The sequence below is a fragment of the Spermophilus citellus genome (assembly GCF_964194105.1).
Source record: "Spermophilus citellus genome assembly, chromosome: 9".
In the NCBI taxonomy this organism is placed as follows: domain Eukaryota; kingdom Metazoa; phylum Chordata; class Mammalia; order Rodentia; family Sciuridae; genus Spermophilus; species Spermophilus citellus.
Window position 1 is genome coordinate 57038917 of NC_138191.1, and position 18205 is coordinate 57057121.

An 18205-nucleotide genomic window follows, 5' to 3' on the forward strand; every position below is an offset into this window, starting at 1 on the left:
TAAAGATTTCACCACTTTTCAATAGTGCCATGCTGAGAACCAGTATGGGCCTTTGGGGAATATTTAGCATCTATACTATTGCACTACCATAGATTAGGTTTTAAAAAGAATGTACTACAATTCTCTGTGATGCTCATCACTCAACCTTGGTTTTGGTAAGTATCCAGAAGTATTAGCATAGACTAGCTTCATAGTATAAAGAAAAGACTTGTACAAAACTGGGATAACATAGGAAGTCTGGAGTGTTTTACAGTTTTTCCTTACAACTATCAAGTTGTACTATTTTCCCAGAAGTTTGTTTTATTTCAGTGCTACTGGATATTGTTTCAGAATCCAACCTTTATAACCTATATCTTCTGTTGCTTAAGATAATAGGAACTGCAAATGTTGATAGAGGGCTTACTATGTTCCAGCAACTGTTCTAAGTGCTTTATGTGTTTTAACTCATTTAATCTCACAACTCTATGAAGTGACCCTCTTTGTCTTCTCTTTATAGGCAAGGAAAGTAGGCACAGAGAGATTAAGTAACTTGCCCAAGTTTCTCAGCCATGGAGGTAGAATTTGAAGTCAGGGAGTCTGGTTCCAAAGGCTATCCTTTTTAACCACTATGCTATATTGGCTTAACTAAGTAAACTTTAACACCCACAATTACCAAACCATTGTTTATTTAATTAATATAGTTCATTAAGTTGTATATTCATATTTGTCCTAAGGATTAAAAATTATAAATGATTTTTAAAAATTAGGTTTATGGAGAAAATGCCAGCTGTACATAAAATTCCTAAAATCTCTGACTGGCTTTTATTTCATTTTTAAAACAGACTTTGCTTTTTAGAACAGTTTTAGATACACAGAAAAATTGAGACAGTATATGGAGTTTCCATATAATCCTATGTCCAGTTTGCCTTAACTTCGTAAGAATTAATGAACCAATATTTGACAGTAACCAATAATAATGCTACCTTATTTGTTGAACAAAGTCCATAGTTTATTCAGATTTTATAGATTTCCCCAAATGCCCTTTTTTGTCTTCTAGAATCCTTTTACAGTACATTTAATGGTCATGTCTCCTTAAGTTCTCCCTGTCTCTTAAGTTTCTCAGACTTTCCTCATTTTTGGTAAGGAAAGTTTCAAGGAGTACTGGCTATATACTATGTCGCATGTCCTTTGGTTACAATTTTCTGGTGTTCTCATGATTAGACCAAGGTTGTGAAATATTGGAAGAGAGATTACAGATGTACAGTGTTTTTTTTTCATCCTATCATCTCAAGGGTACTTGCTACCAACATGATTTATTATTGTTGTTAACCTTGATTAATTGTCTTATGTGGTGTTTGTCACCTTCTACACAGTGAAATTACTGCTTTTATCCTCCCATGCATATTGTACTCTTTGGAAGAAATCACTATGCATACCTCTCTGAGGGCAAAGTATCTACATAAAGTATTTAGTATTCTTGTACACAAGAGGTTTGTTTCTTCTCATTTACTAATCTGTTCATTCATTTATATTAATATGAATGTATGGATTTTTTTTATACTTTAGGTATAAAGTTAGTACTATTTATTCCTCCAGTTGTTATAGCTTTGGACAGAGGGAACCTTTTCAGTTGACTTTTGTACACCTTTGACATACCCTCTTCACTTTTTAAAGTCTTTTATTGATGCATTATAACTATACATAATAGTGGGGATTCATTATACCATATTTGTACATGCACATAACATCATTGATCCCTATCATTCTCCAATACCCTCCCTTCCCCTTCTCTCCTCCTTCTCCTGATCTGCTGACTCTACTAATCTTTTTATTATTATTATTTCAATTAGTACATTATAATTATACATATAAGCAAGATTCATTGTGGTATATTTGTACATGGACATAGATAATTTGATAGATTTTGTTACCTGATACTTCTCCATACTCTCTTTTTGCTCCCTCCCGCTTCCTTACTTTCTGGCACTATATGATGCTTTTGACTCAACTTGTATATTTCCTGCCCCTGTCCTACAATTAGTCATTTCTTAAATGAGTTCTGATTCCTTTTATTGGAGAATGGTTCAGGAACCAAGACCGGTGTGCTAGTTATGCTTGTTGCTACTGGGGTGGCATTTGTTTATAGACTCCCTTGGCTGACAGCAGAGAAATACATATGTCTGTGCTGATCCATGTGTCCATATATACATATCTATAAATATCCTATGTGTAACCATTTATATCAAGCCAAACATCAGTTCATACTGAAGTTTCCAACTTTAATGCATCACAACCTGGAAAATTATAGTTTCCTCCTCCTGTTTATTTCTAAATTCCACTGTAACAGTGAGATGAGATGCCTGGCTTCCACCATGTTATCCATTTATTCATTTGTTCAGTTCTAGTGTACATGTATAATGGTGTCAGTTATAAACCCAAATTCCCATTGAAAAAATTTCAATTGGAGTACAGTACTCAAGAGTATTTCCTTTGCCTTTAGTCTTACTTATTTAATCTACTTACTTCCAGAGTTAATTAAGCTAATACTTAATCTCATGTTTTTTTTTTTAATTTTCCCCTGTCAATAAAATTTGATAGATGAATGAATCAGATTTTTTTCCTGGAAGGCCCTGTTTTGTCTCTTGCTTCTAGTACTATGTGGACCACTCTTTTTTGCTTCTCTCTGAATACTCTTTGCCCTGATATGCCCAGCTCTTTATCTTGTTTTCCTGGCACCTCCACCCATTGCTCCTCTTGTTCTACGCATTTATTTCACTCTTGATAGTGCTCTTAATAAATGGAATATTTTATGGATTATGTTGAAATATTTTTATTTTTTATGCTATGGATAGCTCTTCATTCTGGTATCTTCCAACATTTCTGTAAAATGAATAATTTGTTTAGTGATTATCTTCCAACATTTCTGAAAACATAAATATACATTTAATTATAATACTACATTTAAAAAATTATTTTCGGTTTTTAAGCTGAACTATTTCAGTAGGAAGGCAGTATAACATTAAGAGCATATATTCTGGAATTATATATGTTGACTTTAAATTCTGGCTCCACAGTTTACCTGGTAAACTTAGGTGACCCTCAGTTCTCTCATGTACAATGGAGAATTGATAGCTAATAAGGTCATGAACATTAAATGGGACAATATATCTTTTAAGCATTTTTAAGTGTGCCTAGCACAAACTGAGCATTTAAATAAATATTAACCATTATTAAATGCTAATGCTATGTAAGGTCAAGGAAAGGAGAATCATACTATGTTTAAGATGGTTATTTTTTCAAACTTCTGAAGATTACTTCAGAGTCCTAAAGGTAGGTTTATAATACATATTGGTTTGCCTGGAATGATAATCCACAATATGCCTGTTATGCTAGCATGATTATGAGGAGCATCCTCCTTTTTACTTACTAAGAATTTTGGTTTGGGTGATAAATTATATGATCACTTATTTTGGGGGGGCTATAAAACTCTTATCTGCATCCCTCTGGCAGGGGTGGTATAAATGAGCACAGGAGGCTAGGATTAGACTAGTGGGTCCTGGGAAATGTGCACATCTAAGAGGGTAGCACTGCTTTGCTCCAGCTGCTGAGGAAGATGGCAGGCCTGGTTTAATCCAGTCTTGCTTTTTTTAGAGTAGGCAGAAATCTGGAAAATTTAAAATGGTTCACCCAATTTGTCATCATTAGCAACTAATTACATTTTTCTAAAAAGCACAAAAATTTATTAAAAGATCGATGCATTAGATCATATGTAATTTATATTGCAGTTTTTTTTTTAATATGCAGGTCAAATGATGGTCCTTACATATAGCCTGAGAGTTTCTGTTTCCAATAACTGATAATTCCTTAATGGAAAGAATTAACTCTAATGTAGAAACTGAACATGTATTTTTAAACATTAGTTATGTAAACATCAAACTTTTTAGGACTCTTAATGTAGTTATCACATATATTAAATATATGATAGTAAAAACTGTAAGACAGGAAATACCTTATATGGTTGTTTCAAGGAAAATCTGGAGAGCATATGTAGACTGAGAAAACTGAAAAGGGTAGTGCTAAATTGACCATAATTGTGAAAGTCTTTGAAATCCTTAATGAATTAAAATGACCAAGAATTTTCTAAAGATAACATAACTGCAGTAGTAGAATTAGAAGTGAATGTGTAGTAGGCAACAATTGTGGAATGCTTTCTAATGCCTTTCACTTGAAATGTGTTTCATGTGATCTATTGTAGCTTGGATTTCCAGAACTTTTCTTTGGAAACAAATTTTTTTTTTTTTTCCCTTTTTAAGACTGTTTTAAAGAAGTCATTTATATACGTCTGGATGAGCTTCTCCATGTTTTAAAGTCTGTAATGAATAAGCATCAGAACCTCAATTCTGTCGATCTTCAAAATGCTGCAGAAATGCTTACTGCAAAAGTGAAAGGTAAGCATGATATGTTAAAAGGGTAGCTTGGTCAAAAAGTCTCCAGTGAGACATTCTGTTTCATAATGACTGTATAACCATTTCCTCTGATGGCATTTGTATGAGGTGTATCAATAAAGAGTTATGCATACTTGGATATTTAAATACTTCCACTAAGTCACACCTACAGTTTCTTCCTCTTAAAAATGAAAACTTTGTCAGTGAACATTGTAAAACTACCAACTTAAACCAAACAAGTGATGTTTAAAAATTGCGCTTTATGAATGAGTTCATGATATTTTGAACAATATGTGTCTTTGTTATGTGAGGACAAGTGATGTTAGAAAATGTTCAATTGTAGCAATTTCATTTTGTAAAAGGAACCAAGTGGAGAACAAGGCTTATTTCAAGATTTGAAAATGAAAATTGTTAAATAAGTTTATCCTCTATATGTGTGTGTGCGCGCGCGTGCGCGCGCGTGTGTGTGTGTGTGTGAACACTCACATAGCATATGTGTGCTAAAACAGTCAAGAATTGGGACTTCCCAGTTAAATGACTTGCCACTCAAAATTGTTAAAATTATTCTGGGCTGCAACATATAAGAATTGAGAGTGAAGAGAGTATTTATTTAGGTTAATTAGGAGATTTTTAGAAGTTGTGAGCAAGATAAGGATTGAAGGTCTGATTTAAGGCAAAAACTGGGATGTGGTAGTGGTAGGTTGTTGATTGTTGTCTAGAGGGGATGGATGTCAATTGACAAAACAAGACAAGTTGAACAGATTAGGGGTTATGGAGAAGTTTGGAGTTGAAGGTGTGGATTTGGGAATTGATGTTGTATGGGTGGTACATAATTTTAAGTGGGAAAAGTGGGTAGCTTCTCTGTGGCTTTTAAAAATGTGCCTACTAACCAAATTTGTTTTAAAATAGATTGTTTACAAGTGCCATTTTTGTGTCTATAGATAGTAAAATTTCCATGCTTGGAAATAGCGACCTAGTTCAATTGTTGTCAGTGGCTACTGTGTGCAGTCAGGATGTCCTGGGGAAGGAGTGCCTGTGTGGTTGGTGTCCACATTCCAGAAACAGACAAAGAAAGTTGTCTCTCAATTGCCTTGGAGATCTTTTTATCTTTGAGCTAAAGTAATCTTTTGAATATCATTTCCCACGATGACTATCGTTACATGGGATTGTTACTGTTTTACTTTTGCGTTGGATGAAACTTTAAAAGCGGAAGATTACTTGTGAAATTTACTCTTTCAGCAAGAATTTGTGAGACTAGAAAACTTAAAAAAACCTGTTCTTTGGAGTAGGTTTGCATGTTTTTAAATAAAAGCTTCCTTCTTCCCTGTCCCTACTCCTAATGTTGAAGCCCCCTAAAAATATATTGATATTGTAAATGAAAAATATTCAGTGATCTGCAAAATGGAGATCAGAGCTTATTTAATTCTTTGATTTAATGATAATCTAGTTTTCAAAAGCTGGAAAGTGAAGGTATAGGTGGAAACCATTTTTTAATAGACATTAAAAGTAATAGATTGCTGTCCCAAGCAATCTGAGTGCTTTACATACTTCACTCTTTGCAGAAATCTGTAAATGTACATTTTTGTTATGCTTATTTTAGAGAGAAATGTTAAGAAAAAGTCTTGTATGGTAAAATAAAAGAGTTATAGAAGTTTGAAGATCATTTAGATCATTTTAGTCTTAATCATCTGATTACATTTTAAAAAACAACAGTGACCTAAGCACTTGCCTTTTTTGGAGTTCTTACCCATCAAATGCATTTTTCATATTTGCCAGACTGCTCAAACAAAAACAAATAACCCACCCCACAATACAGAACACAGAATGTTGTTTGTGTTCCTCGGATTTGAATGTATGAAGTGCATCTACTTTCTATGCAGAAGAAATGAGAAATTGCAATCTTTAATTCCCCTTACTTGTTATTGTTCATATGACATTTACCTTGCCATAAGTTGAGAAGAAAATTTCTTAGTTTTTCCCCCATTTATTTTAGTAGTGATTTGTATTTCCTGTGTCTCCTCCTGTTTCCAAGCAGGAAGTTCAGTCTGACAAAATATTTGCAATGTGGCAAGAGAGATACACGCTATTTTTGAAGCAGATAAAGACATTTTCAGAACTCAGGAATTTATGCTGTATTTAGTAGTCATATTTTCATTTATTTAGGTCAATTTTAATTCATAATTTAAATGAGAAGGAGGTTTTACTTAGGTTTTTCATGATCTGTATTTTGCTCTTTATTTATAAAATGGCAGTCAGAAAAATAAGCTATAATTATACCTCCAAGAATATAGAATTTCATGTTTTCAAATTTGATTCTTTTAATATGCAGTTCATTTACACAAGTAAATACAAATTGTGAGAGAGGGTGTTCACCAATAAACATTTTTTTTTAACCTCAGCCTCTTTGCCTACCCATATCTTTCCCTAGATAAGTAATAACTACTACTGCTTTCTTTTACATCTTTCCAGAGATATATTACACATATACAAGCATATACATGTATGTATTGTTAAATTCTGACAAATGCACATTCCTGTGAAAACATCATTATAGTGATGGCAATGTTTATTCCCCTTATAATTCTCCACCTCCTGTTTCACAAATTTTGATCTAATTTCTCCTCTTTTTCTTTGACACATGAGTTAATTAGAAGTTTGAAATTTAATTTTCTGATATTTGGGAATTTCACAGAGATCTTCTATTATTTATTCTTGATTTAATTCCAGGTAGTCACTGAATGTGTTTTGTCTGATATGAATACTTTCAAACTCAGTGTGAGACATGTTTTATGGCCCATAATAAGGCCTGTGTTGGTAAATATTCATTTGAAAAGAACATGTGTTTGCTGTCAGTAGTTGGAGTGCTCTATAGTTGTCCGTCTTGCCAAGGTGGTTGACAGTATCATTCAGCTCTTCCTACTCTCACTCATTTTCCATCTGTGTGTTCTGTCAGTTGCAGGGAGGGCTATTGAAATCTCTGCTATCACTATGAGTTTGTCAATTTCTTGTTGCAGCTTTCTTACTTTTTGCTTCATGCATTTTGAAGCTCTGTTTATTGGATACACAAATAGAATTGTTAGGTCCTCTTGATGACCTGACACAACAAGATTGTGTCCATTTGTGTCTCTCCCCCTGCCCCCTGTAATTTCCTTTGCTTGTGAATCCACACTGTGTAATATTAGACAATAAAGTGGGCAGTTGTAAGCCTACCATGGTGTTTCTTTCAGGGATTACTGTCCTTTATTGCCTGATAATCCAGTGTCTTGAAAAATGTTGTCTTTAAATTTTATACAGGTTTTTTTTTTTTTTTCAATTGTTTCTGGCTTAATTATAACCTGTTTCTTGGCCAGAACAGAAGTCTTAAGAATATTTTAAAAATTATTTGCAATGATTCTTAAGTTTTTCTTTTTGTTTGTATTAGGGATATTTAGAAGAATGTGATGAAAGGTGTGGACTGTCCTCACCCTCCACAAATCTGATTGTAATTTCAGGGAATTTGTAGGCTTGAGGTTTAATTCATCCCAATCTAGGAGTTTTTGCTTTCCAACTCTATTTGCATATTAGTGTCACCTGGGAGAGCTTTTGAAAAATATCTGTGCCTTACTCTAGCCTTTTTTGTTTTGGATACCAAGGATGGAACCCAGGCACGCTTAACCACTGAGCCAGATTCCCAGCCGTTTTTTATATTTTATTTAAAGACAGGGTCTGATTAAGTTCCGTAGTACTTCTCTCAGTTTCTGAGGCTGGCTTTAAACTCAGGATCTTCCCACCTTAGCTTCTCAAGCCACTGGGATTACAGGCATGTACCACTACACCCAGCTACTACAGACTTTTCAAATCTGAATCTTTGGTGATGGGGCTGACTTTGTTTTTAAGAATCCCCATCCAAGATTAAAAACGATTGGTAAAGGAGAGGATGGCTTCTTTTCCACATGGTTTCTCTACCTGCACTTTACTGGTATGGATACTAGAGAGGGTAGGATACATGGAACTATTTGCCTTATTACCAGCCTGAGTCACATGGTTTATTTACTTAAAGGAAAAAAGCCAATTCAACCTTCAGATTTTGTCTTAGTAAATTGTGTTTGGGCTTTTATCAAGGGTGCATGTAGAAGTTAGAAGAAACTGTTTTAGTTGTTTCATAATTTGCATTAACAAAGTGCAAAATGTCTCTATTATAAACAAAAGACAGCTCTATGTCAATTAACCTAGATCTCAGGGCCCAAGAACCTATTTTGAGCAACTATAAATAAATAGGAATTTAAGTTTTCTAAAGCACTGGATTTTTAAAAAATGTGATATCTTGTTATAGGTTTTATATATACAAATATATAAATGTATATAAAATTTCAGTTATTGGTGGTTCATAGTAAATATGTGCTTCCTAATGATTTCAGTGAGCCATAGTGTCTTTAACTGTTTTTAAAAATACCAGAAAGCAGTAAGCAAAAGAAAATAGCACAGAACACTCTTGATAAAGAGGTCTGGTGTAACAGACTCTGCCTCCAAGACAGATTAATTTCCCACTAAGTAACTTTTTATATGTGTCAAATTATGTAAAGCATAAATTAGGGAGTTTGGAATGCCAACTACTTTCATGCAACTGATTTTTTATGATTTCCTTAATGAATACCTGAATATCCTCTTGTTTTGTATAGCCTTTTCACTTTCTGAATCTTTTAATGAAGTACTGGTAAATTTTTAAAGGAGTAAATGATTTTGTATGAATCTATATTCAAATATTGTCTCCCTCATTTATTGTAACAAACCTTTCCCTACAGCTGTGAATTTTACAGAAGTTAATGAAGAAAACAAAAAAGATCTATTCCGAGAAGTGTTTTCTTCCATTGAAACTTTGGCATTTACCTTTGGGAATGTGTAAGTAAAGGACTGTCTTTTAAAGGTACTCGGCCTAAGTGTGTTTCAGTATATATATTGCCTGTAAAATCCATAGAAACTAAAGTATTAATTATTGTAACATATTATCACAACTTTGAAAAAGACACATTCTTTGTTGTTCTATTAAAGTATTTGGAGGTGTCTTTATAACTATTTAGAAGCTACATTCATTTGCAAGTAACTGATTCATGTGAATAGATTTCTAGGAGTTTTTAATCATGTTCTTCCTTAAAACAGATTTTCCTAGATGATATGATTGTAAAGCCTGTGACAAAGAAGCATAATAATATGTCTTTTTTTTTTTTAACCTCCCTGGATAGCCTTACAAACTTCCTTATGGGAGATGTAAGCAATGATGCATTGTTACGACTGCCTGTTTCTCGGGAAAATAAGGTAAGTTGTTTGGTCTGAGTGAAGCCTTTTATATTTTTAACTAAGCATTTCATTTATTTTCTAATCTTAATCTCAGAATTACTCCTTCATAGTTAAGTTTATAAATTACCATAATATGGCAAGAAAACCAGACCAACTCATTTAAAATATGATCAGTTTCTGGAGCAGTATTTGGTAATACTTTTTAAGTGGACTGAACTATTAAAAGGGCGTGCCTGATAATTTATAACATACAATGAATCCATATGGTATAAGGTCTAAAATTTTAGAAGGGATTTTTAACCTTTTTTCCCTACGGACTTTGGCACAGATTTTGAGACTGGTGAAACTTGGGCGGGGGGAAATGGAAAAAGTAATGAGGGTGGTAATCTCACATATCATACAATTTGGGTTTTTGTTTTGTTTTGTTTTGTTTTTGCCAGGAAACACTTGTTAACCCTGTAGGTCTTAATTCTCCCTACCAGCATCCCTATACTTTTGTCATAGGATTGGGGTTATGATTTCTAATTGGAAGAAAATTTTCTTTGGAATAATAAAGATCTATAATAGTGGAGGCTGGGATTGTGGCTGAATGATAGAGTGCTTGCCTAGCATATGTGAGGCACTGGGTTCGATTTTCAGTATCGCATATTCATAAGTAAAAAATAAAGGTATTTAAAAAAAGATCTATAATAGTAGGAATATTTTCAGTTGACTGATTATTTTTTTCACTTAATGAAAGATATTTAAACATACTCCCTCAGGGACATGTGTTGATAATTTCTGTTAAAAATCATCTGATCCATTAGCAATGCCCTGTCTCAAAATTTAAAAAAAGGGCTGGAGATGTGGTGCAGTGGTTAAGTGCCCCTCGGTTTAATCCCTGGTTCCACAACAACAAAAAACGGATTGATCAGATCCAAAAAGGATTTCTACAAATGTGCCAGGTACTTGTATTATATAAAAATAATATAAAAAGTTAAGCTGGTATAGTAGTGTGTGCCTGTAACCCCAGCAATTTAGGAGGCTGAGGTAGGAAGAGCACAAGTTCAAAGCTAGCCTCAGCCATTTAGCAAGACTTTGTCTCAAAATAAAATAAACAATGAAAAGGGCTGCCAGGAGTGGTTAGCACATGCCTGTAATCCTGGTGGCTTGTTAGGCTGAGGCAGGAGGACCCGGAGTTCAAAGCTAGCCTCAGCAATTTAGCAAGGCCCTAAGCAACTCAGTGAGGCTTTGCCTATAAATAAAATACAGAAAAGTGCTGTGGTTGTACCTCAGTGGTTAAGTGTCCCTGAGTTCAATCCTCAGAACCAAAAAACCAAAATAAAATAAAATAAAAAGGGCCAGGGATTTATTTCAGTGGTTAAGTACCCCAGGTTCAATCCCTGCTACTCTCAACGCCCCCAAAATAAAACCTATGATCATTCTTTAAATGATACAAAATATAAGCATGAATGCTTAAAGCACTTGGTGTACATGTATTATAATATTGCAAAAATGATTAGGACTGTTTCTAAAATCATCCATGGATAAGAATAAGGAAGAGTCTTAAAATTGTCAAATATTTTACTGTTATTCATGTTTCTTCCTCAATTTTACCTTTTAAAATTGTTACTGATTCTTCAGAAGAAAATAAAACTTTAACATGTGTAGCAGCGCTCTGAACAATTTAAATTTTAGGTATGATCATATTTCCTATTCCTGCTTCTCAAATGTGGGCACATACTATACTGACTTTTAATAGAAAAATAATTTTCCCCTTCTTAAAAAAATTTGTGTCTTCTTTTTCTTTTTTCGAAGTTTTAATTTTCCCTAGAGATTAAGATTAAAAAGCTGAAGATGATATAATCCTAATAATAAAATTACTTTGTTTGATGAAGGTTTTTGAAAAATATAATTTAAAAATAATAGCTGCAATTCATTTTAATAGTGCTTACTATATACCCTGTACTGTGCTAATAACATTATATCATCTTGATTCTTAAAACAGCCTTATGAATATAGTGTTCTTAACTCCATTTTACAGAAGGGCAAACTAAAGTTAGGCGAATTTAAATGTGTAATCCCATGTCATAAAGTGAATAATGGAGCTGGACTTGAGACCCACCTCTTTTTGATCCCTTTTGCATTGAATCCCTATATACCTTGTATTGCCCAACCAAGTAGATGAAATATGTGTAAGATTTAAAAATTTTGATAGATGTAGTGTTCTAGCCTGCTAATATGGTAGCCACTAGTCACATCTAGTTCTTTAAAATTAATTAATAATTGAATAAAAGTAAAAATTTGCTTCTTAGTCATAATAAATACTTTTAAAATGCTCAAGTAATGTATGAAGAAACTAATGGTGTGACTCTACTTTGTGTACAACCAGAGATATGAAAAGTTGTGCTCTATATGTGTGATATGAACTGAGATGCATTCTGCTGTCACATATAACAAATTAGAATGAACAAATAAATAAATAAATAATTTAAAAATGTTCAAGTAAGTAGCTACAATGTAGTTAATAGCTACCATATAGGATATTACATATTTGCATCTTTACAGAAAGTTCTGTGCTAAGCTGTCCAACAAATTTTCAAGGATGTGCTTATCATATAATAAAATGGTAAAAGATGAGCTGGACAAGGCAGATCTATATCTTCTATTTAGATAGCAATCTATTTAGATCACTTCTTTGACTTCCTGATATTTTAGGAATATGCAGAATTTAAAGTTTTGCATAGATTCATGCATGTTAACTTATGCTGTTAGTAAACAATGAGATTGTTCATTCTTGCTTGGAGCTTAAGACCTTTTGTGGTAAAAATCCATGTAATTGTTAGAAAGTGTTCTGGTATTTAAACAGACTTCTCAGGCCCTTTGAAAGGTTTTAAATACTTGAAATTCTTTGGCAGGAATTATGTCAAAGTAACAAATTAGGGTAAAAATTTTCTGAAGCAGAGATTTGTTGTCTTCTGCACTAATCTTAATTTTTTTTTCTTCCATGTTGTAAAGTCTTTTGAAAATATTTCTGTGGACTCAGTCGAGTCATCCAGTGAAAAAGGTAATACTCAATGTACTTATAACTTTTGTTAAACATTTTGCAGTTTCTTTCAATAAGTGGTTTGGATTACTGTATCACTTCTTGATTAGTAACATATTTTACCTAGTATACTCATTTTTTTAGTGCATAATGACATATAAAGTGTTATGTGTAAAACTTAAGAGGAAAACCCCAGTTGAGCAGATAAATAATTTGATGATGTAGACTTATCAAGAATATAAGGCTTGTAACTTGAATAATAGAAATATATATTAAGATAAAATATAATTTGAAATCATTTTGTTTAAATCGTGCCCTATAATTATAAGTTTGTCTGAATGCTGCTTTGTTTAGAATTATTATAGACTATATTTAACAAATACTTACTCTGATATTTTTCTTTTCAGGAAATTTTTCTCCTATAGAATTAGACAATGTGCTGTTAAAAAACACTGACTCTATTGAATTGGCCTTGTCATATGCTAAAACATGGTCAAAATATACAAAGAACATAGTGACATGGGTTGAAAAAAAGCTTAATCTGGGTGAGTTGTCTTTTGGAGCATCTGATTAACTATGGAGTGTAAGAACTAAATTGTTTATGATTCATTTTCTATAGACTAAGTATTTATGATAACAAATTAGTTGTTTCATTATTCATTTTCTCTTCTTGAAATAGACTTTTTTTTAATTGATTGTTCAAAACATTACAGAACTGTTACATACTCACATTATTAAATAATGGCATATTAGTGACTGTTGTATTCTGCTACCTTTCCTATCCCCTACTATCCCCCCTCCCCTCCCCTCCCCTCCCATCTTCCCTCTCTACCTCCTCTGCTGTTGTTCAGTTCTCTCCCCTTTTTTCCTACACTAGATATACTTGTTGAAGAGTTACTGTGGGTCGACCATTAGACCTAGAAGTCACATTCTAAAGGGTGAAAAGAAATACAATCAGATAACATGGTTAAAGGAGATAAACGCAACAATAGATGTTTCAGCAGAAGGCAGTGAAAGCTTAGAAGAAACATCCCCACCCCCAGCCCATGCTGGGGATTAACCCAGCACATCATGCAGGCTGGGCAAGCACAGTATATGCTACCACCACCGAGGTACAGCTCCAGCTCCAAGAAACATCTTAACAGCTAATATTACCTAGAATTTTATAGTTGAAAAAAATTTTTAATATGCATTATCTCATTTAGTCCTACAAAACCCTGGGAAGTAGGCAAGACAAGAATTCTTAGCCCCATTTACAGATAAAACAAATAAGTGATTTTCCTAAGGTCATATATCAGATTTACTTAAGGTCATAGAGCATAACTGGAAGAAAATAGAATCTAGCAAAGCCTGTGCTCTTTCCACTGTGTTATTTATTTTTAATAGGGAATGCTAATTAGAATCACTCGAATAATCTTAAAAAAGGACAGTACAAAGGCCTAGGTTCCATTTCTCAGAGAGGTAAAGTACAGTCAAGTGTATTTTGAAAAAGTTTCCCAATTGATTCTGATGAGCACTTAAAATTAAGAATTACTGCATTTTATCAGGATGCACACTAGTATGTGTAATCACTTTTTTCTTTTCTTATTTGTTGGGGGGCACCAGGGATTAAACCCCAGAAGTACTCAACCACTGAAGCACATTCCCAACCTCTTTTTATTTTTTACTTTGAAACAGAATCTCGATAAGTTGCTTAAGACCTTGCTAAATTGCTGAAGCTGATTTTGAACTTGGCAATCCTCCTGCCTCAGCCTCCTGAGCTGCTGGGACACACACCGTTATTCCTAGCTTGTAATCACTTTTCAATTGGAGAAATATAAATAGAGAATGGAGGAAAGAAATTAGTTAATTTTGCTTTCTGATACCTTTTTTAATCTTTTCAGAATTGGAGTCCACCAGAAATATTGTAAAGTTGGCAGAAGCAACTAGAGCTAACATTGGACTACAGGTAAGTGTTGTGTGAATTTTAGGGGTTCTATCACAGGAGATTAGTCAGATGAGCTCCCAGATAGTGCCTTGTAAAATCATAAAATTTCAATTAAAAGAGGAAATAAACTTAATTGCCAATCTTTTTATTGACAAATAAAATCCTTTTAAATTTATATGGCTGTTAATTATGAAAAAAACTAGGAAATTCACAATTTTATACCAATATTGATTAGTGTGATGGCTGCTAATTTTCTAATTTATAATTAACTTTCTTTAGTATTTTTCTCATAATTGTGTTCCTATATAGTCATTTTTCTGGGAGAAAAAAATCTAAACTTAAGTTTCTCTTTTTGAAGATCACTATGTGCATCTGGAATTCTAGTAAATGTATAATTCTAGTAAATGTATAATGTATAATTTACTTCTTAATTTTAAATTCTAGGAGTTTATGCCACTACAGTCTCTATTTACCAGTGCTCTCCTCAATGACATAAAGAACAGTCACCTTTTACAACAAACAATTGCAGCTCTCCAAGCCAACAAGTTTGTACAGGTAAAATAATTTATATATGTACGATTTTTTTTTAATAGCATATCTTTAGAAAACAACTTTTTTCTTTTTCTTTTTTTAAAATATCCTTGACAGCCTCTACTGGGGAGGAAAAATGAAATGGAAAAACAAAGGAAAGAAATAAAGGAACTTTGGAAACAGGAACAAAATAAAATGGTTAGTATTATACTGGAAGTTCATGTACCTGTTTGTGAACATCTAAAAATCATCTATATTATATAACATCTACCTTACTCTAGTTTTCTAAAATACTGCTTAACTGTCTTCCTGAATATGCTAAAGAAACTTGTATAGTAGGGTTTCTTTCAAATTCTTGATTTAATATTACTGTTTTCTGTATAGCTTGAAACAGAAACTGCTCTCAAAAAGGCAAAATTGTTATGCATACAACGTCAAGATGAATATGAAAAAGCAAAATCTTCCATGTTTCGTGCAGAAGAAGAGCATCAATGCTCAAGTGGTGGATTAGCAAAAAATCTCAATAAGCAACTAGAAAAAAAGCGAAGGTTGGAAGAGGAAGCACTTCAAAAAGTAATATTTTTTTGTTATTTGAAAATTCAATTAGCAATAATCTGCAAAGGGTTTGTTCTTAAACTTGCAATATATTTTGGGATTATCTAGGAGGCTTATTCAAGAAGCCTGCTGGGCCCACTTCAGAGTTGAGTATAGAGTAAGTAGGTCAAGGGTGAGACCCAAACAATATTTTACTAACAAGTTCCCCAGCAATGCTGGTGGAGATCCATACTTGAGAATGACTATGCTAAGAGACTTAAGAATTTGGGGTTTCATTTGTGAAAGAATTATTTTAAAGCAGTAGTTTAATATTTTTTACTTGATTTTTTTTCAGAAAGTTCACCTTTTAGGCAAGTGCTAATTCCAGCACCTACTAGCAAGTATAAACTAAAATTTTGTGTTATTTATTAAAAATATAGTTTGATAAACAAATTTTGTAAGAGAAACAGTAAATAAAATAGAAAATGCTAATTTAAATAGAAGTGAACACTTACTTTATAGACAATATACTAATTGTAAATTGTGCTTGAATATTCATTAAAGCCAAGTATACTTGAGTCACTCACCAGAATGATTAATATTTGTTATATTTAGAAGTTTTCCATTTAAAACATAGACTATTTCTACAATAAGTATTTATTTTAAAATGTAAATTCTGGTGATCAGTGTTATGTTCTTTTTTATTTTTCTCCTGTGGTATTCCTGAAGGTAGAAGAAGCAAATGAACTCTACAAAGTTTGTGTAACAAATGTTGAAGAAAGACGAAACGATCTAGAAAACACCAAAAGAGAGATTTTAACACAACTCAGGACACTTGTTTTCCAGTGTGATCTTACCCTTAAAGCTGTAAGTGATTTCTTCAGTAATAATTCAGTAATAATTTAAAGGCAATGCAGGAGGAAAAAAGCCATCTTATCTGCAGAAGGGAGAGAGATGCCTGATAAGTTGTTTCTTATGAGATTTAAATTCTGAGAGCTTTAGAACATGTTTAAAGATTGGCTTTTCATTTTCGTTAGTGACATAGTTTGATTTATTTTGGATCTGTCTCCCTTCCATGTCCCCTTGATTCATGATTTACCTAACTGTGAGAGTTTGAAATTGCCTCTAAACCATTGTCTTTTTGCCTTGGTTGACAAATGTGATTTAACCTTGCAACTTCTGTGAGCTAAGTGACAGAAGAGAGATCTATTCTTCAAAATTTGAGTAAAACTAAATATTAAAATTGGACGCGGTGATATATTTGAAGACAAAGCATTCAGCCTGCATTTGTTTTCATTATCTCTTTAAAATGTTTTTTTTGTAAAATATTTACATATTCAAAACCTTCTTGGCATACAGTTTATACGTTTTCACACACAAATAAATTTTTGTACCTGTCACCAGAGTCAAGATTCAGAACAACTTCATCACTTTAAAGATATTCTTTTGCTGGGCACTATAGTGCATGCCTATAATCCCAGTGACTCAGGAGGCTGAGGCAGAAGGATAGCAAGTTCAAGGCCAGCCTGGGAAACTTAGGAAGGTCTTAAACAACTTAGCGAGGCCCTGTCTCAAAAAGGCTGGTGATGTAGCTCAGTGGTAAAGTGCCCCTGGGTTCAATCCCCAGTTAAAAAAAAGAGAAAACACACACGTATACATATGTATATACTGTTGTGGCAGGTGCAGTGGTACATACCTGCCATACCGGCTACTCAGAAGGCTGAGGCAGGAGGATGTCCAAACTCAAGGGCAGCCTGGGCAACTTAGTGAGAACCTATGTCAAAATAAATGGGCTCAGAAAGTATATAGCTTGGCGGTAGAATATCTGCCTAGCATGTACAAGACCCTGGTCAGTTCAATCCCCAGTGCCCCCCCCCAAAAAAAGAAAAAAATAAATTCTTTTCCAGAATGTCATATAAATGTAATCATATAGTAGGTAACCTTTGGAAATAAGCTTCTTTTACACAGCCTAATGCCTTTGAAAGTCACCAATGTTATTAATATATCAGTAGTTTGTATTGTTGAATAGTAGTCCATCATATGACTATACCACAGTGTTTATTCATTTACCAGTTGGACATTTGTGTTGTTTCTTTGTATTGTTGAATAGTAGTCCATTATATGACTGTACCACAGTGTTTATTCATTTATCAGTTGGACATTTGTGTTGTTTCTCATTTGGGGTAATTATGAATAGAGCTACAAGAATATTTATTTACAGGCTTTTGTTAAATATGTTTGCATTATTTTAAATAACAGAGAAGTGGGTTTACTGATTGGTATGCTAAATGAATGTTTAACTTAATAAGAGCTGCCAAACTATTTTCCAGAGTGGCTCTAATCAGTGGTGCATGAGAATTCCAGTTATTCTGTGTCCTTGACATTTGTCATTTCTTGTTTTTAAATTTTAGCTGTTTTAATAGATGAGTAGTGTTATCTAATTTTGGCTTCAATTTGTGTTTCCAGAATGACTAATGATATTAATTTTTT

At 33.2% G+C, this 18205-nt stretch overlaps 1 protein-coding gene across 4 annotated transcripts in view; it reads left to right on the forward strand.

The window, feature by feature from the left end:
• The window catches only part of ARHGAP29 (Rho GTPase activating protein 29), a 68559-nt gene that overhangs the window by 17596 nt on the left and 32758 nt on the right, over positions 1 to 18205 (forward strand). For 3 of the 4 annotated variants that reach the window (XM_081305039.1, XM_081305041.1, XM_081305040.1), the window contains 10 exons: positions 4293 to 4427; positions 9206 to 9302; positions 9644 to 9716; positions 12696 to 12744; positions 13131 to 13268; positions 14607 to 14671; positions 15095 to 15205; positions 15299 to 15379; positions 15566 to 15754; positions 16445 to 16582. In XM_081305039.1, the coding sequence (XP_081161165.1) occupies positions 4293 to 4427; positions 9206 to 9302; positions 9644 to 9716; positions 12696 to 12744; positions 13131 to 13268; positions 14607 to 14671; positions 15095 to 15205; positions 15299 to 15379; positions 15566 to 15754; positions 16445 to 16582 (1076 nt within the window). Of the gene's footprint in view, positions 1 to 4234; positions 4428 to 9205; positions 9303 to 9643; positions 9717 to 12695; positions 12745 to 13130; positions 13269 to 14606; positions 14672 to 15094; positions 15206 to 15298; positions 15380 to 15565; positions 15755 to 16444; positions 16583 to 18205 lie in introns of all 4 variants that reach the window. The other variant, XM_081305042.1, reaches the window with a different exon arrangement.